This window comes from Oryzias latipes, chromosome 2 (assembly GCF_002234675.1).
Source record: "Oryzias latipes chromosome 2, ASM223467v1".
Taxonomy (NCBI): domain Eukaryota; kingdom Metazoa; phylum Chordata; class Actinopteri; order Beloniformes; family Adrianichthyidae; genus Oryzias; species Oryzias latipes.
In genome coordinates this window covers 24,663,250-24,687,236 of record NC_019860.2, presented here as the reverse complement: position 1 = coordinate 24,687,236, position 23,987 = coordinate 24,663,250, and the positions used below count along the sequence as shown (strand labels likewise).

The 23,987-nt window shown below is 52.5% G+C and overlaps 1 protein-coding gene across 7 annotated transcripts; it reads right to left on the bottom strand.

Moving 5' to 3' along the window:
- Positions 1–3,041: 3,041 nt before the first annotated feature.
- On the bottom strand, positions 3,042–23,253 carry LOC105357787 (protein FAM184A). 7 transcript variants are annotated; one of them, XM_023949105.1, is made up of 24 exons: positions 22,919–23,253; positions 22,092–22,169; positions 21,337–21,471; positions 21,107–21,253; positions 20,564–20,770; positions 20,322–20,495; positions 20,091–20,252; positions 17,904–18,039; positions 17,592–17,773; positions 17,327–17,512; positions 17,093–17,215; positions 16,859–17,020; positions 16,454–16,575; positions 14,706–14,856; positions 8,354–8,468; positions 8,169–8,266; positions 7,585–7,738; positions 5,891–6,030; positions 5,622–5,806; positions 5,387–5,533; positions 5,180–5,297; positions 4,972–5,076; positions 4,036–4,222; positions 3,042–3,386 (listed from the first exon to the last, which is right to left on the bottom strand). In XM_023949105.1, the coding sequence occupies exons 1-24, from the start codon at positions 23,060–23,062 to the stop codon at positions 3,349–3,351; spliced, it is 3,396 nt and encodes a 1,131-aa protein (XP_023804873.1). In that variant the 5' UTR covers positions 23,063–23,253; the 3' UTR covers positions 3,042–3,348. The 7 variants fall into 7 exon arrangements, with proteins under 7 accessions (XP_023804873.1, XP_023804886.1, XP_023804882.1 ...); XM_023949118.1 differs by having other exon boundaries at positions 4,097–4,222; XM_023949114.1 differs by having other exon boundaries at positions 5,903–6,030; positions 22,919–23,252.
- Positions 23,254–23,987: the final 734 nt, after the last annotated feature.

The window sequence follows — 23,987 nt, the reverse complement described above, 5'->3', positions numbered from 1 at the left end:
AGCTGAAGGTGAAACCCGGTCCGACCCCAACCCGGCAAGAAACACAGAGTCTGTAAAAACCCGCAAAACGTTGATGTACGGCGTGGTGCCGAACGGAGACGCCGTTCCAGAGAGAGACGCCGTTCCAGACGGAGACGCCAGAACGGAGATGTCGTTCCAGACAGAGACGCCAGAACGGAGACGCCGTTCCAGACGGAGACGCCAGAACGGAGACGCCGTTCCAGACGGAGACGCCGTTCCAGACGGAGACGCCAGAACGGAGATGTCGTTCCAGACAGAGACGCCAGAACGGAGACGCCGTTCCAGACGGAGACGCCAGAACGGAGACGCCGTTCCAGACGGAGACGCCAGAACGGAGACGCCGTTCCAGACGGAGACGCCAGAACGGAGACGCCGTTCCAGACGGAGACGCCAGAACGGAGACGCCGTTCCAGACGGAGACGCCAGAACGGAGACGCCGTTCCAGACGGAGACGCCAGAACGGAGACGCCGTTCCAGACGGAGACGCCAGAACGGAGACGCCGTTCCAGACGGAGACGCCAGAACGGAGACGCCGTTCCAGAGAGAGACGCCGTTCCAGACGGAGACGCCGTTCCAGACGGAGGCGCCAAAACGGAGACGCCATTCCAGACAGAGACGCCAGAACGGAGACGCCGTTCCAGAGAGAGATGGTGAATAACAGATGGCAAAACGCAGACGGTGGAGCGCAAACGGCAAAACGCAGACGGCAGAACGCAGACGGCAAAACAAAAACGGCGGAATCAAAACAGCTGACCGGAGACTTTGGAATGAAGACGCCGAAACGTCAATGCTGGAACAAAGATGGCGGAACGGAGACACTGGAGCGAAGATTCCGGACCCAAGACACCGGAACAGCGAATCCGGAATGGAGACGCCGGAACGGAGACTTCGGAATGAAGACTAAGACTCCGTTCAAGAGAAACAGAGTGACGGACAGATCCACCTTTCCTGATCACTTTGATCCATGCGATCGGAAACGCATTGGAGCCATTGGGTCCTTCAGATCCAAACGTCAGTCCGGATCACAGCGGATCAAAGGGATCAGGAAAAGTTCTTGAACTTTCTCTGGAAGGAACAGTCCTTTGGTTTGTCAAGAACATCGTTTGATGTGATTGTGAGAAAATATCTTCAGAAAAACCCAAATCATCATAAATCCTAAAGATCTGAAAGAAATCTAAACTTCACAGTGTGGAGGATTTAAACCAGCTGTGGTTCAGCGTGTCACCGCTTCGTCTGCACACGGTCGAGCCACGAGGACCGGACTGGAAAATCTCCATCCGGACAGCCGCCAAGACTCGTTTCAGGCACATAAAGAAACGCCGCTGGTCGTGTGACGTCACGGAAACATCTGAGCAGCTGTTCTGCAAAACGAGGAAGAAACGTTTAAATAAAGACGTGAAGCAGAAAGACCAGCGAAAGAAACAAATTCAGATATCTGAAGAACGTTTTCCATATTTGAGAAAAGTTCTGCGGCAGAGGGGCGGAGCCTAATATCAAAGGATGAAGCACAGCAGAGTGGGAGGGGCCTTAAAGATTTCTTTAAGCTTCGCTTTTTCACAAAAAGCGCGGAAGTCATTGCATCCAGAAGTCCCTTCATGACCTGCAGGTACACAGGTGGGCAGACTCCGCCCCCTAGTGAGGACAAAGACCAGAGATGGGCGGAGCCTGGTTTTCTCTTTGTAAACAGTCTGTTGGACGTTTGCAGCCGAGTCCAGGTTATAGACGGACCCGCGTGCAGACCGATAACGCCGTCAACATGAAGACGTTTGTGAAGCCGCGGCGCTGCTCCAGACCGCGGCGAGTTCTGCGACCCGCTGACACCTCAGCTGGTTCTCCGAGGAAGACGAGCGTTCATCGCACTGAAGCCTCTGAGGGCTGATGAAGACCATGCAGTCTGTACAGAACCACGAGAACTCTGAGCACTAAAATGTTGACGTGAGATACGGCAGCGTGTCTGTTTTCTCATGCTCTGTGGTCGGCGCCGCCCCCAGGCGTGACCAGGAAGCCGCCGACACTTCCTGGTCACCCCTCGTCCCAAACGGACCACAGGAAAACAGACGCCTCTTCTAGCATAAATGGTGGAGTATTGAAAGTGCCGGGCGCCGGACTCGGAACGTTCAGAACCCATAAGCCCCGCCACACCCCAGCCCCCGCCAGCTCAGGTGAGTATTTACAGGTGAGGCTGTGGGACAGTCAGCTGAAGCCGCTCCGCTGGACTGCTGCTGTTCTCAGCCAATGGAAGGACACGGATATGAAATAAGAGGCGGAGTCACAGCGCCCCCTGCTGGTAGCAAGCCGCAGTTCAAAGGGGGGAGGGGCGTGGACAGATCCAGTTTTCTGGTTTCAGACTGCGCTTTTGAGGGTGGACCATGACTGTGTCTGAGACCTGGACCCTCACAGTGAGTGGCGATCGGTTTGTGTTTCTTTCTGACAGGAATCGTTAAGGCCCGTACACACCGGGACGAATATTCGCCAGGTGTTATTCGCCAGCGTTTTTCGCCACGATTTTTGTGTTCACACCCAGGCGATTTTCGCTGACGGTGAGCCGAGCGAACATGCAATTTCATTCCCTGACATTAGATGGCGCTTAATGTAAACAGAAATACTCCTGTACACAAGGTGGCGCTGCGCAACTTTACGCTTCCTAAAGTCGCTTTTCACTCAGAAGAAGAGAGCAAGTATTTACGCGCTTGTCAGAATCAAACAAAGAAAACATGAATATTTCAAGCACCAGTAGCTCCGACTGGTGCTTGGTTCAGGGATATTTTAGAATGTCCGTCATTATTTCTTCGCGGCAGTGTAGACGCTACTCGGCGTCTATCTTCTTCGCTGGTATATGTGCTCAGAAAGGCAGTTTTGTGTTTGAGCGCCCCCAAGTTGTGTTTTACTGTAACTTCAGAAGCTCCAGACACGTGTGCAAAAGCGCCATTCTCATTGGTCGAATAGATTTCGACGCGATGCGTCGAAAAAAAAAACGAACCCGAGGCGTTTTTTTTTTTTGACGCTTTGGCGCCTGGCGTTTTTTCGCGGCGGTGTGCACACTCTCATTGGTGCCCTTTGTTTAGTCACGAGGTGTTAAACGTCGGCGAAATTCGTCCCGGTGTGTACGGGCCTTTAGACTTTGGACACCTCAGCTCCTCCTACAACAACCCCCCCCCATCATGGCCATGGTTGGAGCAATGCGGGCGATCAAACAGCGGCGGTCTCCAGCTTCAGCTTCCTGTCCCTCACCTCCGTTTTTGACAGAACTGGGGAACATTTTTTGCATTGAGAAGGAGAAGGACTGAGAGGGAAGCTCCGCCCCCATTCTGCTTTGCCCCGCCTCCCTCAGGTGTGATGGCGCCTCGACGTCGGCTTCAGGAAGGCTGAGGGAGGAAGAAAGACACACCTGTTAAAACGCAGAGGAGGCTGGGGGGGGCACACACATGCAGTGGGGGGGTGAGATGAAGCACCAATGAGAATGAAGGCTTGGATCAAAAGGGGGGGGGCATGGAGGGACACTCTCAGTAGATTCTTCCCACAGCGACACGAGGACCGGATGTTGACGTCCAACCATCCCAGGAGAACCCTGGCTAAGGGGGCGGGGCCAGGACTGGATGTTGATGGGGGAGGGGGTTCTCACAGTGGACAGGAAGTCAGGTTTATGACTACGGATGCAGTTAACCCTTTGATGTGGGCCAACTGCCGCCCCCCCATCAGACAGAATGACGTTCATGTATTACCCCCCTCCCCCCCATAAGGGGCAGATCATCAGTCCCTCCTTTTTCCTGGAACATAAAGAGAGCGACCCTCACCATGGGGGGGCTAGAGTAACATTATTGAGCCTTGATGTGTGTTTCTGAGTATTTATGGGGGGGGGGGCATAAACCATCCATCCTCTCTAAGGACAGTCAGTGAGTTTTGGGTGGAGGGGGGCAGCATCTGTCAGCTGGTTTCACCTCCTTCAGCTTTGAGGAGGAGCATGAGGATGAGGAGGATGAGGAAGATGTCTGAACAGCGGTGGGGTTTTCTTACACTGGGGGAGAGACCTCTGGAGGGGGGAGTGAGGAGACCCAGTTTGGCCTCCTGGTCCTACCTCCTCCACCTCCCGTCCCGCCTCCTCCTGGCCCTCCTGACTCGTGGTTGGGGGGCTGACGAATCGCAGAGCGGAGTGGCTAGGGAAGCTGTTGAGGCGGCGATCTGATTGGCCGCCCTTTTTAGACTACAGACACAGATAGAGAGACATGAGAGCGGCGACCCGCAGCTGAACCGGGTCAGAACTGCAGAACCTCAAACCAGTCATCTTCATCTAACGCCTTCAGCTGTCCGTCACGCCGGCTTTAGGGGGCGTGTTTAAGCTGCTGGCAGATGTTTGTCCCGCCTTCTTGATCGTCTTTACAAATGGGTCAGAGTTCTGGGGAATCCTTCAGCTAAGATGCCTCACCTCATGAAGCCCCGCCCCCTTTTCCCATGGTTCCCTTGTTCTGCCAGTTTCAGAAAGCAGAAGCTTCACTCAGAATGTTCTGATAGAAAAAGGACAGAACTTCAGCTTCAACAGAACCTCCTCCTTCCCTGAAGAACCCACATCTGCTTCTGATTGGACGATGAGAAGACAGTAGGACAGCAGGTCATGTGACCCGGAAACCATGGAAACCGTGAACCCAGCTGAGCCTGTGGGGGGCTCAGTCCTTCCCCAGGTAAGACAGGAGGGGGGAGGTGGGGGTGTGGTTCTCCGTGGGGGGGTGAAGATGGAGATGATAGTTTAGGTGAAGGTGTGGTTCCGTCAGATGTTCTCCAGCTGAGGCTTTGACCTTTGGGGGTCAAACGTTCTCTGCAGAACACAGAACCGGGACTGTCCCGTCAGCTGCTGGGTTCTGGTCTGCAGCTCAAAGCTCTCAGAGAGGAACGTTTCCAGCAGACTCAGAGCACACGGCGGTCCGGCTCTGTGGGGGCGGGGCCTACGGGACTCACCTTGATCAGAGGGTTGATGACGCCGACGTTGGCGCTGGAGTTGAAGACCTTGTTGAAGCTGCTCTCCCTGTTGACCAGCTCCAGCTGGTAGAACTTCTTATCGTCCTGGAAGAAGACGGCCAGAGTCTGGACTCAGAAACATCTGACAGGCCGGCCCCGCCCCCCAGGATGAGGCCCGGATCCCAACAGAACCGGCCCGGTTCCTCACCACCAGCTTCTTGACCAGAGCTTCCCGCTCGCTGACCATCTCTCTGAGCTCGGCGATCAGGTGGAGGTCCTCCGGCCGGCTCTCTCGGTTCCGCATCTTCTCCTCCGTCCCCTCCAGCCTGAAACAGAGCAGACGCGTTTGGGAGGAGCCTGAGCGTGTGGGAGGAGCTTCAGAGGAGGTGGAGCTTCAGAGGAGGTGGCGCCTCACAGTATCTGCAGGGCGGAGATCTTGTCCTTCAGGACCTCCTGGGCCTTGTTGAAGTCGGCCAGCAGGATCTGCGTCTCCCGGTGATGAGCCACGTTCAGCTCCCCCAGGTCCCGCTCGTGTCTCTTAGTGAGGTCCTGCTCGTGGGCCCTGCGGCAGGAACACACAGGAACCCACAGCTCACATTTCAGGCAGGGGTTATGGTCCAGCGGCGTTCCTCTGGGGGGGCAGCTCTGACCTTATCTGGTGGTTGGCCTCGCTGCGGACCCTCAGAACCTCTTTGCCCTTCAGCTCCAGCTCTCTGGTCAGAGTGTCGATGGTCTGGTTCAGGGCGTGGATCTCGTGGTCCAGGTCGGTGATGCGGTTGCTACGGGAACACATCTCCGCCTCCAGGTCGGAGACGCGAACGAGGAGCTCTTGCTCCTGAAAGCGGAGAGAAGATGGCACACTTGACCGGAGAAGAGGACAGCTGGGGGAGTTGGGAGAGCGGACGGCTTCAGCACACACCATCCAAGCTACCTTTTTGTGGTTCTGCTCCCTGACTTTGTCCAGCTCCCGCTTCGCCGCCGCGTTCTCCTTCATGTGGACGTGCTTCAGGTGCTCGATGGCCGCGGCGTGGAGGTGGTTCAGCTCGGCGCGCAGGGAGGCTGCCCGACACAGACGGAACGGGTGAGGAGCACACACGTATACACATCAGGAATTAGACACGTACCAAGAATTAGACAGGACCGTTCCATCAACAGGATTCAGTCTAGACCCCCCCCCCCCCCCCCCCCCCAACATCCATCCACACACAAACACTCCAGGATTCAGGCAGGACCACCCAAAGACAAATGACAATAACACCAGGTGTTAACCAGGGTCATCTAAATACCAGGATTTAGCCAGGACCAAATAAACATCACTTTCAACTGAGGCTCAGATACCAGAATAAGGAACCCTGGAGAACACGGACTGTGACAGACAGGTTCTGCAGGAACAGAAACGTTCTCCTGCAGGAACAGAAACGTTCTCCTGCAGGAACAGAAACGTTCTCCTGCAGTAACAGAAACATTCTCCTGCAGGAACACAAACGTTCTCCTGCAGGAACACAAACGTTCTCCTGCAGGAACACAAACGTTCTCCTGCAGGAACACAAACGTTCTCCTGCAGGAACACAAACGTTCTCCTGCAGTAACACAAACGTTCTCCTGCAGGAACACAAACGTTCTCCTGCAGGAACACAAACGTTCTCCTGCAGTAACAGAAAGGTTCTCCTGCAGAAACAGAGGCGTTCTCCTGCAGTAACACAAACGTTCTCCTGCAGGAACACAAACGTTCTCCTGCAGGAACACAAACGTTCTCCTGCAGGAACAGAAAGGTTCTCCTGCAGGAACAGAAACGTTCTCCTTCACTAACACAAACGTTCTCCTGCAGGAACACAAACGTTCTCCTGCAGGAACACAAACGTTCTCCTGCAGTAACAGAAACATTCTCCTGTAGTAACACAAACGTTCTCCTGCAGGAACACAAACGTTCTCCTGCAGGAAGACAAACGTTCTCCTGCAGGAACACAAACGTTCTCCTGCAGGAACAGAAAGGTACTCCTGCAGAAACAGAGACGTTCTCCTGCAGGAACAGAAACGTTCTCCTGCAGTAACACAAACGTTCTCCTGCAGGAACACAAACGTTCTCCTGCAGTAACAGAGACGTTCTCCTGCAGGAACACAAACGTTCTCCTGCAGAAACAGAGACGTTCTCCTGCAGGAACAGAAACGTTCTCCTGCAGTAACACAAACGTTCTCCTGCAGGAACACAAACGTTCTCCTGCAGTAACAGAAAGGTTCTCCTGCAGGAACAGAAAGGTACTCCTGCAGAAACAGAGACGTTCTCCTGCAGGAACAGAAACGTTCTCCTGCAGGAACACAAACGTTCTCCTGCAGTAACAGAAAGGTTTCCTTCAGGAACAGAAAAGTTCTCCTGCAGGAACAGAAAGGTTCTCCTGCAGGAACAGAAAGGTTTCCTGCAGGAACAGAAACATTCTCCTGCAGGAACAGAAACATTCTCCTGCAGGAACATAAATGTTCTCCTGCAGGAACAGAAAAGTTCTCCTGCAGGAACACAAACGTTCTCCTGCAGTAACAGAAAGGTTTCCTTCAGGAACAGAAAAGTTCTCCTGCAGGAACCTTTTGGAACCAACAGGAACGTGTTCCACCACTCACCCAGCTTGGCTTTTCCTTCGTCCTCCAGCTCGAAGCGCAGAGTCTGCAGTTCTTGTTCTGACTGCTGCCGCAGGATTTCTAGGGTTCTCCTGTGGGCCTCCTTTAGCGCGTGGACCTCCTCCCTCTGCTCCTGCTTCAGACGCTCCTCGAGGGCCTGGCAGAGTGGAGATGAAACAGCAGATGGAGAACCTGAAGGTCTGGAACCTGTGAGGGTGGATCCTGGTTCTCTAGGACGTTCCTCTGAGGAGTGACTCCTCCACAGGGGAACCGAGGTCCATTGACCTTTTCAAACACGGGTTCTGTGTTTTTCTTTGTGTGTTCTGTGTTTTTGGCCTTTAAAATCTCATGGAATGGATCCACAACACAGAACAAACAGAACGTGGATAGAGAACGTTCTGCCGGTTCTTTAGTACTCGAGCTCCCTCTGGATGAGTAAATATTTACGCGCAGAAAAGAACAAGGAACCGCAAAGAGTCATCTTTCATCTTTTCTCATTCCACATTAAAGCCTGAATATTTCCACAGAACCAGAGAACGTGTCAGAACCCGTGGACCCGTGTGACGGTTCTCTCAGACGCTCCTTACTCTGATCTGGTGCTGCCGGGCCTCCTCCATGGTGCTGAGGGCGCAGCAGTGCGCCTCCTGCAGCCGGTGCTCCCTCCTCTGATGCTCCCTCTGCATCTCTGCAGACACAGCAAACGCATCAGAGGCAGCTGTGCTTCCTTCAGGCTTAGCTCCGCCTCTAAATGTCAGGAAACGGCGGCGCTCACCTTTAAGCTGCTGGCTCAGGAGCTCCCTCTCCTGGCTGAACTGAGACTGCAGCTTCTGTAGCGCCGCCTGCGACTGCGAGAGCTGCAGCTCCAGAGACTGTTTCAGCAGGGAGATCTGCGGAGAACATGTGGACGTTCTTCAGCTACGCAGACGTTCTACAGTTAAGGCAGACATTCTTCAGATAAAGCAGATGTTCTTTGGATCCGCAGACGTTCTTCAGTTAAAGCAAACGTTCTTCAGTTAAAGCAAACGTTCTTTAGCAACGCAGACGTTCTTTAGCTGCGCAGGGTCCTTCAGTTAAAACAGACGTTCTTCAGCTACGCAGACGTTCTTCAGCTACGCAGACATTTTTCAATTAGGCAAATGTTCTTCAGTTAAAGCAGACGTTCTTCAGCTACGCATACGTTTTTCATTTGCGCAGACGTTCTTCAGTTAAAGCAGACGTTCTTCAGCTACGCAGACATTTTTCATTTGCGCAGACGTTCTTCAGTTAAACCAGACGTTCTTTAGCTACGCAGACGTTCTTCAGCTACGCAGATGTTTTTCTTTTACGCAGACGTTCTTCAGTTAATGCAGATGTTCTTTAGCTGCGCAGACGTCCTTCAGTTAAGAAAGACGTTCTTTAGCTACGCAGAGTCCTTCAGCTATGCAGACGTTTTTCATTTGCGCAGACGTTCTTCAGTTAAAGCAGACGTTCTTCAGCTACGCAGACATTTTTTATTTGCGCAGACGTTCTTCAGTTAAACCAGACGTTCTTCAGCTACGCAGACGTTCTTCAGCTACGCAGATGTTTTTCTTTTACGCAGACGTTCTTCAGTTAAAGCAGATGTTCTTCAGCTGCGCAGACGTCCTTCAGTTAAAGCAGACGTTCTTTAGCGACGCAAACGTTCTTCAGTTAAAGCAGACGTTCCTTAGCAACGCAGACGTTTTTTAGCTGCGCAGACGTCCTTTAGTTAAGACAGACGTTCTTTAGCTACTCAGACGTCCTTCAGTTAAGACAGACGTTCTTTAGCTACGCAGACGTCCTTCAGTTAAAGCAGACGTTCTTTAGCTACGCAAACGTTCTTCAGTTAAAGCAGACGTTCCTTAGCAACGCAGATGTTTTTTAGCTAAGCAGAGTCCTTCAGCTATGCAGACGTTTTTCATTTACGCAGATGTTCTTCAGTTAAAGCAGACGTTCTTCAGCTACGCATACGTTTTTCATTTGCGCAGACGTTCTTCAGTTAAAGCAGACGTTCTTTAGCTACGCAGACGTTTTTCATTTCCGCAGATGTTCTACAGTTAAAGCAGACGTTCTTCAGCTACGCAGACGTTTTTCATTTGCGCAGACGTTCTTCAGTTAAACCAGACGTTCTTCAGCTACGCAGATGTTTTTTTTTACGCAGATGTTCTTCAGTTAAAGCAGATGTTCTTTAGCTGCGCAGACGTCCCTCAGTTAAAGCAGACGTTCTTTAGCTACGCAAACGTTCTTCAGTTAAAGCAGACGTTCCTTAGCAACGCAGACGTTTTTTAGCTGCGCAGACGTCCTTCAGTTAAGACAGACGTTCTTTAGCTACGCAGACGTCCTTCAGTTAAGACAGACGTTCTTTAGCAACTCAGACGTCCTTCATTTAAAGCAGACGTTCTTTAGCTACGCAAACGTTCTTCAGTTAAAGCAAACGTTCTTTAGCTAAGCAAACGTTCTTAAGTTAAAGCAGACGTTCTTTAGCAACGCAGACGTTTTTTAGCTGCGCAGACGTCCTTAAGTTAAGACAGACGTTCTTTAGCTACGCAGACGTCCTTCAGTTAAAGCAGACGTTCTTTAGCTACGCAAACGTTCTTCAGTTAAAGCAGACGTTCCTTAGCAACGCAGACGTTTTTTTGCTGCGCAGACGTCCTTCAGTTAAGACAGACGTTCTTTAGCTACTCAGACGTCCTTCATTTAAAGCAGACGTTCTTTAGCTACGCAGATGTTTTTCCGTTAAAGCAGGCGTTCTTTAGCTGCGCAGACGTTCTTTAGCTGCGCAGTCGTCCTTCAGTTAAGACAGACGTTCTTTAGCTACGCAGACGTCCTTCAGTTAAAGCAGATGTTCTTTAGCTGCGCAGACGTTCTTTAGCTGCGCAGACGTCCTTCAGTTAAGACAGACGTTCTTTAGCTGCGCAGGCATCCTTCAGTTAAGACAGACGTTCTTTAGCTACGCAGACATCCTTCAGTTAAAGCAGACGTTCTTTAGCTACGCAGACGTCCTTCAGTTAAAGCAGATGTTCTTTAGCTGCGCAGACGTTCTTTAGCTGCGCAGTCGTCCTTCAGTTAAGACAGACGTTCTTTAGCTACGCAGACGTCCTTCAGTTAAAGCAGATGTTCTTTAGCTGCGCAGACGTTCTTTAGCTGCGCAGACGTCCTTCAGTTAAGACAGACGTTCTTTAGCTGCGCAGGCATCCTTCAGTTAAGACAGACGTTCTTTAGCTACGCAGACATCCTTCAGTTAAAGCAGACGTTCTTTAGCTACGCAGATGTTCTTCAGTTAAAGCAGACGTTCTTTAGTTAAGGCAGACGTTCTTCAGCTACGCAGACGTTTTTCATTTGCGCAGACGTTCTTCAGTTAAAGCAATTGTTCTTTAGCTACGTAGACGTTCTTTAGTAAAGGCAGCGGTTTTCAGCTACGCAGACGTTTTTCATTTACGCAGACGTTCTTCAGCTAAAGCAGACGTTCTTCAGCAACGCAGACGTTCTTTCGCTGCGCAGACGTCCTTCAGTTAAGACAGACGTTCTTTAGCTACGCAAATGTTCTTCAGTTAAAGCAGACGTTCTTTAGCAACGCAGACGTTCTTTAGCAGCGCAGAGGTCCTTCAGTTAAGACAGACGTTCTTTAGCTACGCAGACGTCTTTCATTTAAAGCAGACGTTCTTTAGCAACGCAGACGTTCTTTATCTGCGCAGACGTCCTTCAGTTAAGACAGACGTTCTTTAGCTACGCAGACATCCTTCAGTTAAAGCAGACGTTCTTTAGCTACGCAAACGTTTTTCAGTTAAAGCAGACGTTCTTCAGCTACGCAGACATTTTTCATTTGCGTAGACGTTTTTCAGTTAAAGCAGATGTTCCTAAGCTACGCAGACGTTTTTCATTCACGCAGACGTTCTTCAGCTAAAGCAGACGTTTTTCAGCAACGCAGACGTTTTTCATTTACGCAAACGTTCTTCAGTTAAAGCAGACGTTCTTAAGCTACGCAAACGTTCTTCAGTTAAAGCAGACGTTCTTTAGCAACGCAGACGTTCTTTAGCTACGCAGATGTTCTTCAGTTAAAGCAGACGTTCTTTAGTTAAGGCAGACGTTCTTCAGCTACGCAGACGTTTTTCATTTGCGCAGACGTTCTTCAGTTAAAGCAATTGTTCTTTAGCTACGTAGACGTTTTTTAGTAAAGGCAGCGGTTTTCAGCTACGCAGACGTTTTTCATTTACGCAGACGTTCTTCAGCTAAAGCAGACGTTCTTCAGCAACGCAGACGTTCTTTTGCTGCGCAGACGTCCTTCAGTTAAGACAGACGTTCTTTAGCTACGCAAATGTTCTTCAGTTAAAGCAGACGTTCTTTAGCAACGCAAACGTTCTTTAGCAGCGCAGAGGTCCTTCAGTTAAGACAGACGTTCTTTAGCTACGCAGACGTCCTTCAGTTAAAGCAGACGTTCTTTAGCAACGCAGACGTTCTTTAGCTAGGCAGACGTCCTTAAGTTAAAGCAGACATTCTTTAGCTACGCAGACGTCCTTCATTTAAAGCAGACGTTCTTTAGCTACGCAGACGTCCTTCAGTTAAAGCAGACGTTCTTTAGCTACGCAGACGTCCTTCAGTTAAAGTAGACGTTCTGTAGCTGCGCAGACGTCCTTCAGTTAAGGCAGATGTTCTTTAGCTACGCAAATGTTCTTCAGTAAAAGCAGACGTTCTTTAGCAACGCAGACGTTCTTTAGCAGCGCCGAGGTCCTTCAGTTAAGACAGACGTTCTTTAGCTACGCAGACGTCCTTCAGTTAAAGCAGACGTTCTTTAGCAACGCAGACGTTCTTTAGCTAGGCAGACGTCTTTCAGTTAAGACAGACGTTCTTTAGCTACGCAAATGTTCTTCAGTTAAAGCAGACGTTCTTTAGCAACGCAGACGTCCTTCATTTAAAGCAGACGTTCTTTAGCTACGCAGACGTCCTTCAGTTAAAGCAGACGTTCTTTAGATTCGCAGACGTCCTTCAGTTAAAGTAGACGTTCTGTAGCTGCGCAGACGTCCTTCAGTTAAGGCAGATGTTCTTTAGCTACGCAAACGTCCTTCAGTTAAAGCAGACGTTCTTTAGCTACGCAAACGTTATTCAGTTAAAGCAGACGTTCTTTAGCAACGCAGACGTTCTTTAGCTGCGCAGAGGGCCTTTAGTTAAGACAGACGTTCTTTAGCTACGCAGACGTCCTTCATTTAAAGCAAACGTTCTTTAGCTACGCAAACGTTATTCAGTTAAAGCAGACGTTCTTTAGCAACGCAGACATTCTTTAGCTGCGCAGAGGTCCTTCAGTTAAGACAGACGTTCTTTAGCTACGCAGACGTCCTTCAGTTAAAGCAGACTTTCCTTAGCTACGCAAACGTTTTTCAGTTAAAGCAGACGTTCTTTAGCAGCGCAGACGTTCTTTAGCTGCGCAGACGTCCTTCAGTTAAGACAGACGTTCTTTAGTTGCGCAGGCTTCCTTCAGTTAAGACAGACGTTCTTTAGCTATGCAGACGTCCTTCAGTTAAAGCAGACGTTCTTTAGCAACGCAGACGTTCTTTAGCTAGGCAGATGTCTTTCAGTTAAGACAGACGTTCTTTAGCTACGCAGACGTTCTTCAGTTAAAGCAGACATTCTTTAGCTACGCAGACGTCCTTCAGTTAAAGCAGACGTTCTTTAGCCACGCAGACGTCCTTCAGTTAAGGCAGACGTTCTTTAGCTACGCAAACGTCCTTCAGTTAAAGCAGACGTTCTTTAGCTACGCAGACGTCTTTCAGTTAAGGCAGATGTTCTTTAGCTACGCAAACGTCCTTCAGTTAAAGCAGACGTTCTTTAGCTACGCAAACGTTATTCAGTTAAAGCAGACGTTCTTTAGCAACGCAGACGTTCTTTAGCTGCGCAGAGGGCCTTCAGTTAAGACAGACGTTCTTTAGCTACGCAGACGTCCTTCATTTAAAGCAAACGTTCTTTAGCTACGCAAACATTATTCAGTTAAAGCAGACGTTCTTTAGCAACGCAGACATTCTTTAGCTGCGCAGAGGTCCTTCAGTTAAGACAGACGTTCTTTAGCTACGCAGATGTCCTTCAGTTAAAGCAGACGTTCTTTAGCAACGCAGACGTCCTTCAGTTAAGACAGACGTTCTTTAGCTACGCAGACATCCTTCATTTAAAGCAGATGTTCTTTAGCAACGCAGACGTTCTGTAGCTGCGCAGACGTCCTTCAGTTAAGACAGACGTTCTTTAGCTACGCAGACGTCCTTAAGTTAAAGCAGACGTTCTTTAGCTACGCAGACATCCTTCATTTAAAGCAGATGTTCTTTAGCAACGCAGACGTTCTTTAGATGCGCAGAGGTCTTTCAGTTAAGACAGACGTTCTTTAGCTACGCAGACGTCCTTCAGTTAAAGCAGACGTTCTTTAGCAACGCAGACGTTCTTTAGCTGCACAGACGTCTTTCAGTTAAGACAGACGTTCTTTAGCTACGCAGACACCCTTAAGTTAAAGCAGACGTTCTTTAACTACGCAGACGTCCTTCAGTTAAAGCAGACGTTCTTTAGCTACGCAGACGTCCTTCAGTTAAGGCAGATGTTCTTTAGCTACGCAGACGTTTTTCATTTACGCAGATGTTCTTCACAAACATAAACAATCTTTGAATCTCTTTGTTTTTCAAACGATTTTAATTATATTTTTCACTTATTTCCCTTATTTTTTTAACAAAGAACGCTAAAGAACGGCAGAAAACATCAGCTGACTGTTGCCATGACAAAGCATGACTCAGCAATTTCCCCTCCAGCCTGCAGACTTGGACACCTGAAGGGACTCGGGTGTTTCTGCGTGTGGATCTGTAAAAGAGCTTCGGTTCTGCAGAGAAGCTGCTTTTGACGCAGACGAGTGAAAGTGGGTCAGCCCCCCCCCCCCCCCCCCCCCCATTATTCATACTCTGGGTCTTTGTTTCTGCTGCAGCTCCATCAAAGGAGCTCAGAGGAGCTCAGCACCTCCATGAATATTCACAGCATCGCTTTCTTCTAGGAAACGCTCTGCAGCTCACAGATGAAGCTCAGACCTCCAGGAGTCCTGAGCTTCATGGCACCTCCTGCTTCAGCTCAGGACTCCTCCCATCCGGAGCCTCCTGCAGAATCACCTGTTCCAGCAGGTCCTCCACCTTCCTCTGCCAGCTCTCTCTGGCCGCCATCATCTCGATCTCCTTCTGCTGGGACAGCTGCGTCAGAGCCGCCTGCTTGTCGGCCTCGTACTCCTCTGTCAGCTCCTCCTTCAGCAGCCGCACCTCCTCTCTGCAGACACACAAGGAGGGGTTAACAGCAGCTGGAGGAGGCGTGAACCGTGTGGGAACTAAAGACTGTCATGTCTGCAGAGGTCCAGAGACGTTCTTCAGATTAGGGGTGTGCCAACAAATCGATATGCCGATATATCGCGACATTTAGTACCGCGATCGATTATCGATACGTCTTCACCAAGTATCGACCTTTTATTTACGTTTAAAAACCCTGTAAAATGTTATATTAACCATCCTTTGGTAAGACAATTCCTCGGAGGGTCGATAGGGGGCGCTCGTTGCGAGATTGGCTGTTGCGGGCGGACGAAGAAGCACACACATTCAAACAAAGATGGCGGAGCAGAAAAACAATGAGAAGCTAGAGCAGAAAGTTAAAAGACGCGCCGGCAGCATTGAAGCTGCATCAGCCGGAGTTTTGTGAGAAAGCTGTGACTGCTGCCGGCCTGAAGCCGACACAGCCCGGCGCGGATACCTTTATCCAGACGAAGCTACCGCCGTCTTCTGCGAGACAGACAGAGCGCCGGCAATAAACGGAAAACGGTCCCTGAAGCGCGGTGGAGAACGAGGGATTTGGGTTTTATAAATGCAGTAGAGCCACGCTTTGACATTCCCCCTGGGAAATACTGAAAAAAGGATCCCTGTACTGTACGTCCAGACCAGAGCTACGGCTGAGATGGAAACGGAAGAAAGAGGGGCATCCCTCCCCTTAGACCCCCCCTCTCCTCTAAAGGTGGACGAGCGGCGTCTTCACGCTAAAAGCCTGTGGTTCTCCAGAAAAACATGAACATATAAACATACATCACATGCAGCTTTACCCCAAAGTGTTGTTCACAAAGATGTTTCCTTTTGGATACACTTTAAGTTCTTCATGTATTTTATTCCTGGTCTTTTATTTTGAAAGCAGTTTATGTCTTAAATAACTTAAAGGAAGGTTTCTAGCTACTTGATTTTAGTTTTCTGGGAGAATTTTATTTCTGTTTCCACCACATTTGCACTAAATGGTGTCATTTATTTTTAACAAAGACATTATAATTTGTTCACAGAATTAATATCTGTTTTACAGCTATTTCCTTTAAATCAAGCAATGACTATGGGTTTGTTTTTCAAAAGTTAATACCAATGTGTCTGGCAGCTACTTGACTTATTCATTTTTATCCTGTTTACAGCAATTCTGTACTAAATAATGGCTGCTGTTCATGTTCACTATTGTTTAAACTGAATTTTAGCGACATTTCCAAATGAAAATTGTCATTGTTTGTCAAAGACAGAGTATTACTGATTTCAGCAATGTTACACAAAAGTCTGTGATTCATTACACCAAATAGGACACTAGTTGTTCATTATCATGGTGTTTAAAAATAAATGGGGAAATATTTTCCTAAAAACAGTTTTTCAAGTTATTCTTTCTTAAAGTTTGATATAGATTAGTTGTTAGAGACGATATATATAGATTATCGCATTATCGGCATATCGTGATGGTATCGTTATCGTGAGCTAAGTATCGTATCGTATCGTGAGGTACCCAGTGACTCCCAGCCCTACTTCAGATGGTTCTGATCTCCAAACCTCAGAGGAGGACGCTCGTCTTCTCTTACCGCAGAGCGTCTCTCCATTTCTGGTCCAGGTCGTCCGCCATCTTGTCCATCTTCTGCTTCTCCTCGGTCCGGATGGACATGACTCTGGCCTCGTGCTGCTGCTTCTGGGTCTCGATCTCCTCCTGAGAACATCAAAGGCCAGCTTAGAACCCGGTTCTATGAGGTCCCTCATCGGGACGTTGAAACGGACTTGAATCTGCTCAGAGGAGAGTTTCCTGAATAGATCATTTCCCTGATGGATCTCCTCAGACCCCGACCCGGTCTCTCCTCAGATCCAGACCCGGTCTCACCTCAGACTCAGACCCGGTCTCACCTCAAACCCCGACCCGGTCTCACCTCAAACCCCGACCCGGTCTCTCCTCAGACCCAGACCCGGTCTCACCTCAGACCCAGACCCGGTCTCACCTGGAGGTCGGTCAGCAGGTTGCTGGTCTCCCGGACGCGGGCCCTGGTGGCGTCCAGCTCGGTTCTCAGCTTCTCCTGCGTCTCCTTCAGGCAGCTGATCTGCGTCTGCGCTGAGCTGAGGTTCTGCTCCTTCTCCCTCACCAGCTCCTGGAGGTGGGACACCTGAGGAGACAAAGAGGCGGTTCTCAGAGGTCTGGGGGTGGGCGGGGCCGAGCGTCAGCGGTGGTTTCAGACCTCCTGATTGGCCATGTTGACTTTGGCTGAGAGCTCCTCCTTCAGGTTGTCCAGCTGCTGCTGGAGGCGGTCCCTCTGCTCCTCCAACGACAGACGTTTGATGTCAAACTCCTGACTCATTTTCTGAGAGGAGAGAGAACGATTGGAACAGAGGAACCTGGAGGACCTCCAGAACCTTCAGATCCAGATGGTGCTGGGTTCTGTCATACCGGACCTCAGTGAAGAAGAACTCACTGTGATGAGGAGTTTCTTCTCCTCCTCCTTCTCCTGCAGGGCCTCCTCCCTGATGGTCCGGTGCTTCTCCTCCAGCTCCTCCAGGGCTCTGAGCTGCGCCTCCTTGAACCTCAGCGTCTCCTCCTCATAGTGGGCTCTCAGCCTGGACAGCTCCTTCTCGTAGCCCTGATGGTCCTCCCGCAGAGACTGGTGCGCAGACAGAGGGAGGGTGTGACACCTGTGAAGCCCCGCCCCCTCCCGACCCCCCCCCCAGGTGAGGACGTACCTGCTCCAGCTTCAGCACCTGCTGTTTGTGCTGCTCGCTGAGGAGCTGGCTCTGGTTGAGCAGAGCCTCCCGCTCCTCCTCCAGCCGGCTGATCTTCTCCTTCAGCCGGGTCTGGTCCTGGTCCAGGTTCCGGATGGTGGCCTCGTGGGCCATCTGTGTGGCCTGCAGGGAACCGATCTGACCTGACAAGCACAGGAGCAGAGAACCCTTTCAAAATAAAAGTCAGGCTCTGCTCAGGAGCCGCAGAGAACCTGGTTCGGAGGTTCAGTTGATCTCTGGATCCAGGTTTCTGCCGGGCCTGACTGGACCCACCGGCCTTGTGCAGGATCTCGGTGGCCTGCTGCTGCACGCGCTCCCTGCTGCTCTCCAGCTCGTACTCCGTGTCCTTCAGCTGCATCACCCAGATCTCACCGTCCTGGATGGCCTCCTCCAGCTGCTTGTGGAGGTTCTGCACACAGAAAGAGACCGTCATGAAGGAGCTTCAGAGGGGAAAGGCATGCTGGGAAATGGAGGAAAGGAGACAAAGTTCACACGTCTTCATGCTGCTGGTGGATGGAGGTGGATGGAGGAGGGTGGAGGAGGAGCAGGAGGATGGAGGGGGAGCAGGAGGATGGAGGTGGGTGGAGGGGGAGCAGGAGGAAGGAGGAGGGTGGAGGAGGATGGAGGTGGAGGGGGAGCAGGAGGATGGAGGGGGAACAGGAGGATGGAGGTGGGTGGAGGGGGAGCAGGAGGAAGGAGGAGGGTGGATGGAGGGGGAGCAGGAGGATGGAGGTGGGTGGAGGGGGAGCAGGAGGAAGGAGGAGGGTGGATGGAGGGGGAACAGGAGGATGGAGGTGGATGGAGGAGGGTGGAGGTGGATGGAGGGGGAGCAGGAGGATGGAGGTGGGGGAACAGGAGGATGGAGGTGGATGGAGGAGGGTGGAAGAGGAGCAGGAGGATGGAGGGGGAGCAGGAGGATGGAGGTGGGTGGAGGGGGAGCAGGAGGAAGGAGGAGGGTGGAGGTGGATGGAGGGGGAGCAGGAGGATGGAGGTGGGCGGAGGGGGGGCAGGAGGAAGGAGGAGGGTGGAGGGGGGACAGGAGGATGGAGGTGGATGGAGGAGGGTGGAGGTGGATGGAGGGGGAGCAGGAGGAAGGAGGTGGGGGAACAGGAGGATGGAGGTGGATGGAGGAGGGTGGAGGTGGATGGAGGGGGAGCAGGAGGATGGAGGTGGATGGAGGAGGGTGGAGGTGGATGGAGGGGGAGCAGGAGGAAGGAGGAGGGTGGAGGGGGAGCAGGAGGATGGAGGAGGGGGAACAGGAGGATGGAGGTGGATGCAGGAGGGTGGAGGTGGATGGAGGGGGAGCAGGAGGATGGAGGTGGATGGAGGAGGGTGGAGGAGGAGCAGGAGGATGGAGGGGGAGCAGGAGGATGGAGGTGGGTGGAGGGGGAGCAGGAGGAAGGAGGAGGGTGGAGGTGGATGGAGGGGGAGCAGGAGGATGGAGGTGGGCGGAGGGGGGGCAGGAGGAAGGAGGAGGGTGGAGGGGGAACAGGAGGATGGAGGTGGATGGAGGAGGGTGGAGGTGGATGGAGGGGGAGCAGGAGGAAGGAGGTGGGGGAACAGGAGGATGGAGGTGGATGGAGGAGGGTGGAGGTGGATGGAGGGGGAGCAGGAGGATGGAGGTGGATGGAGGAGGGTGGAGGTGGATGGAGGGGGAGCAGGAGGAAGGAGGAGGGTGGAGGGGGAGCAGGAGGATGGAAGAGGGGGAACAGGAGGATGGAGGTGGATGGAGGAGGGTGGAGGTGGATGGAGGGGGAGCAGGAGGAAGGAGGTGGGGGAACAGGAGGATGGAGGTGGATGGAGGAGGGTGGAGGTGGATGGAGGGGGAGCAGGAGGATGGAGGTGGGGGAACAGGAGGATGGAGGTGGATGGAGGAGGGTGGAGGTGGATGGAGGGGGAGCAGGAGGAAGGAGGTGGGTGGAGGGGGAGCAGGAGGATGGAGGTGGATGGAGGGGGAGCAGGAGGAAGGAGGTGGGTGGAGGGGGAGCAGGAGGATGGAGGTGGATGGAGGGGGAGCAGGAGGATGGAGGTGGGTGGAGGGGGAGCAGGAGGAAGGAGGTGGGTGGAGGGGGAGCAGGAGGATGGAGGTGGATGGAGGGGGATGGAGGTGGATGGAGGAGGGTGAAGGGGGAACAGGAGGATGGAGGTGGATGGAGGAGGGTGGAGGTGGATGGAGGGGGAGCAGGAGGAAGGAGGTGGGTGGAGGGGGAGCAGGAGGAAGGAGGAGGGTGGAGGTGGATGGAGGGGGAGCAGGAGGATGGAGGTGGATGGAGGGGGAGCAAGAGGAAGGAGGGGGATGGAGGGGGAGCAGGAGGATGGAGGTGGATGGAGGGGGAGCAGGAGGAAGGAGGTGGGTGGAGGGGGAGCAGGAGGATGGAGGTGGATGGAGGGGGAGCAGGAGGATGGAGGTGGATGGAGGGGGAGCAGGAGGAAGGAGGGGGCTAAACGAAGAAGCTCCACCTTGATGGTTCCCTCGGCGTTGGCCAGCGACGTCTGCAGCCTGTTGGTCTTGTCTCGGTTCTCACGCGCCTCCTCCTGAGCCTTCTGGAGCTCGCTCCTCAGCTTTGACAGGGAGCGCTGCAGCGCCGCCTCCTGAGCTTGGAACTCCTTCCGGAGCTCCACCTGCAGAGGAGCAGGAGGCTGCAGGAGGCCTTCCCGGTGGCTCCGGCTGAGGTTCTGCTCAGCACTCACCTCGGTTCTCTTCCAGGCCAGCAGGTTCTCCGTGGTGAGCTGGTGCGTCCTCCTCATGGCCTCCAGCTCCCTCTCGTAGTACTCCTGAGCCTTGGCCAGCTTCCCCTCATACTCCTCCACCAGGCGGACCTTGTCCTTGGTGATGTCCTCCACCCTCTCCATCAGAGCCTCCACCTGCCGGGACAGAACCGGAGTGACTCCCCGGTTCCGCTCAGAACCGTCCGGCAGGTCTGGCAGCCCACCTCCTGCCGGTGAAGCTCCGCCATCCGCTCCTGGTCTTCTGAGGAGGTGGCGCTCTGGTTCTGCTGGTTGTGGCGGAGCTCCTCCACCTCGTGGCGGTGGGTGGCCCTCAGATCGTCGAGCGCTCGCCGTTTTTCCGCCTCAAACTGGGCCTGAGCCTGGCTGAAGGCTCGCAGCTTCTCCTCAAAGTCCCGCCGCATCTCCTCCACCTGTGGAGGAACCCACATCATCATGCTGAGGCGGAGCCTCCTCAATGACACCTCTTCCAGGACGGAACAGAGGAGCTGCGTCCTGAAGGAGGTGAGCTCCAGTGAAGGGAGGAGATTCTGCAGATCCATGGAGATCACGGACGACAGAGAGGAGGATCTAGACCTTCATGACCTCCTGCAGATGCAAACGTTCCTGAAGACTGAAGACGTTCAGTCATCAGGACCGTAAAGCTTTTCTGAAATGTGGTTTAGCTCCGTGACTGGGTGGAGCTGGATGTTGCAGAGCGTCCTCCTTCCTCTGAGCTCCTGTTTCAGGGGGCGTGGTTGTCTGGAGACCTGCAGAAGGGTTAGTGCACGCTCACACGTGCACAGACTGCGGCTGACCTCCCTGCTCATGGACACCACCCTCTGCGTGTGCTGCGCCTCGGTGCAGAGCTGCGAGTCCTCCATCCTCTGCCGGTACATCTCAAACTCCGCCAGAGCCTGCGGACCACAAGCGTCTGCGTCAGAGTGGGCGGAGCCTGGCCCCTCCTGAGCCGGGGAGGGGGAGGGGTTACGCTCAGCACCTGTCTCTTCATGTGCTCGTGAAGCTCCACAGACTCCTCCAGGCTGGCCAGCCGGCGCCGCAGGTCGGCCTCGTCCGCCATCTTGGTCTTGTACTGCATGATCTTATCTCTGGTTTCTGTCACGATGTGCTGGACCTGGAGAGCAGGGCGGAGAACGCCACAGAACGCCGTCTCATCGACTAGGAGCATCAAAGATCGTTAGCATTAGCGTTCAAAGCTATCGCTGCGTCACAAAGAGTTCCAGCAGCTGAAGAGCTTTTGTTGTTTGCTGTCGCCGATGACGGCTCAGCTGTTAAAGGGTTAAAATGCTGTCCTATTGTGATGCATTGGTGTAAATCAGGACATTTCAGCTCCTGAACAAATGAATGATACGTCCACCAAGACATGCTTTAGGAAAATCATCTTAGAAATGGATGAAGACGTCCTCTTTGTGTCCTGAACGGACGCTGAGGCTCTGAAATCACTGGAATGTCATGAAAGAGCGATTTTTACACGTCAGAGATCAGCTGGAAGGACACTGACCCCCCCCTGAAAGACTTTGCAGCAAAACCAAGAATCCACTTCCCGCGTTTGCAGATGACTCACTGATGTTTATCTGTGTTTGTAAATCACAGATAAAAGTCTGATCTGCTTCTATATGTGAGCTGTCACTTCCTCAGTGACCTTTTGTCCCACCGTGGGGGCGGAGCCACAGAGTACAGGAAGTGACGGGCTGGCGCCTGCGCCCCCTGGTGGCTGCAGGAGCGTGTGCGTACCTCGTCCTCATGCGCCTCCTTCAGAGACTCGATCTCCTCCTCGTGTTCGTCGTTCTTGGTGTTGAGCGCGTAGATGACCTGCAGGAGGAGGACAGACGTTCAGCATCTGAGAGGAGCAGGAGGCGCAGACCGCAGCTCCTCAGGACCTCCACGATGCGTCTGCCGCTCGGTTCTAGACACATCATCTGTTCTGTTGAAGTTTGCAAAGAAAACCGGGTTCTGCCGTTTTTGTTCTGTGATCTAAATCTGCAGGACGTCCAGAAAACTGATGACGACGTTCTGAGTGGAACCGTTCTCCATCTGATCCTCATCTGGTCTCAGAACCACGCATTAGTCAGGTTCTCTATGAAGATCCGCTCTGCCGGGTTCTGCTGGGTTCTAGAAGGTTCTGGAGAATCTCTCTGATCAGAACATCCTCTGGTTCAGAAAAAAGACTCAGAGTGAGACCTCTGTACGATCAAAGATGCTCTCTGCAGATTAAATCATGTCAATGTAAAAAATTCTTACTTTAAAAAAAGGAGCCCGCCCCCTCCCCCATGATAATCCCGCCCCATAAACACCCAGATTATTCCAGATTATCCCATCTGGACCCTGTGGTCCAAGAACATAAACAGACCCCCCCGCCCCCCTCCCTGTAGACACACGTGGTCCCCAGCAGCAGGTTTTACATAAACAGCTGTTCTGATCCACATGAAGAGCATCTGAACCTCCGTGATGACGTCATGCTCCTCTTTGTCCTGCTGGCAGAAGAACCGGGGGGGGGGGGGGGGGCAGCTGAACGGTTAGCAGGTTACCGTCAGCATGCACGCGCGCGCGCGCCCACTCACCTTGGTGAGCTGCGCGATCTTCTTGCTCATCTTCAGGTGCAGGTCCCGCGTGTACTCCAGCGTCAGCCCGGACGGGGGGGGCGCGATGAATTTGGCGGCGCTCGCGGAGCTGAAGGAGGGCTGCCAGCCGGCCCCCGCCGCCATCTTCACCGGGAACGAACCGGAGCGAGCGCGCGGATCAACCGGAGCGGGGAGGGAAGGGAGGGGGGGTCAGCGCCTCAGCGGGGGCATCCCGTTCTTGTCGCGGTGGGAGGGGGGACAGGGGGAGAGATGGAACAGCCAGCCGCGTGTGGGACTGCTCCGTCGCACGCGACCATAACGGGCGCGTGCACGGAGGGGGGCGGAGACGTGCGCCAGATGCTCGTCCAATCAGTGCCAGCGCGCACGCGGACGATCATGCGGACATGTCTGTTTTTGTTTGTTTCTATTTTATTTATTCTTTCATGTTGATGTTTCTGCTTCAGATTCATTTATGGATCCTATCGATGATGACGTCACATGTTGGAAAAGAGCTGATGTCATTTTTTAAAAGTCCTTTGATTTTGTAGCATTTCCAGACCGTAAATGTATAGAAATCATAGAAATTCATGTAAATTCCCGCTGAGGATTCCCATTTTCGTGAAGCAGGGCTGTTTTCATTCCTGGGGGGTCGACATCAGCTGCAGTCTGCTGAACGGGAATTCTTTTTCTTTCATAAACATGTCTGTTCTTTCATCTGTTCTGCTGATTCTATTAAAGCCCCCCCCCCATGGTGATGTTTTTCACCAAAAACCTAAACGTCTTCAGATCATGTTTCTCTGAAACCTCTGGTTCCAAATTCTCCTCCATGTGGGCGTGGCCGTTGGTGCTCCGCCCTTTACCCCCCCCCTTTCTGCTAGCTGGATCTAACATGAGTGAAGAGCTTGACAGGAGGGGGGGCATAAATGTCAGGACTGACAGTCTCTGTTCTCCTCCGTTTCTGTTTAGCGACACAGAAACGGAGAAAAGTGACGTTTTTGGACAGAAGGACAAACACAGGAGAAGCAGACGCTGCTGTTTGATCACAGAGACGATTCCACTTTGTGGTTTA

What these genes read in the sequence shown, in the direction of transcription:
- LOC105357787 (XM_023949105.1), bottom strand. Translation starts at nt 23,062, where the DNA reads ATGGCGGCGGGGGCCGGCTGGCAGCCCTCCTTCAGCTCCGCGAGCGCC. An exon ending in AGGAGGCGCATGAGGACGAG is followed by an intron (nt 21,472 to 22,091) that starts GTACGCACACGC and finishes CCTGCTCTCCAG; the next exon opens with GTCCAGCACATCGTGACAGA. An exon ending in CGAGATCCTGCACAAGGCCG is followed by an intron (nt 17,774 to 17,903) that starts GTGGGTCCAGTC and finishes TGTGCTTGTCAG; the next exon opens with GTCAGATCGGTTCCCTGCAG.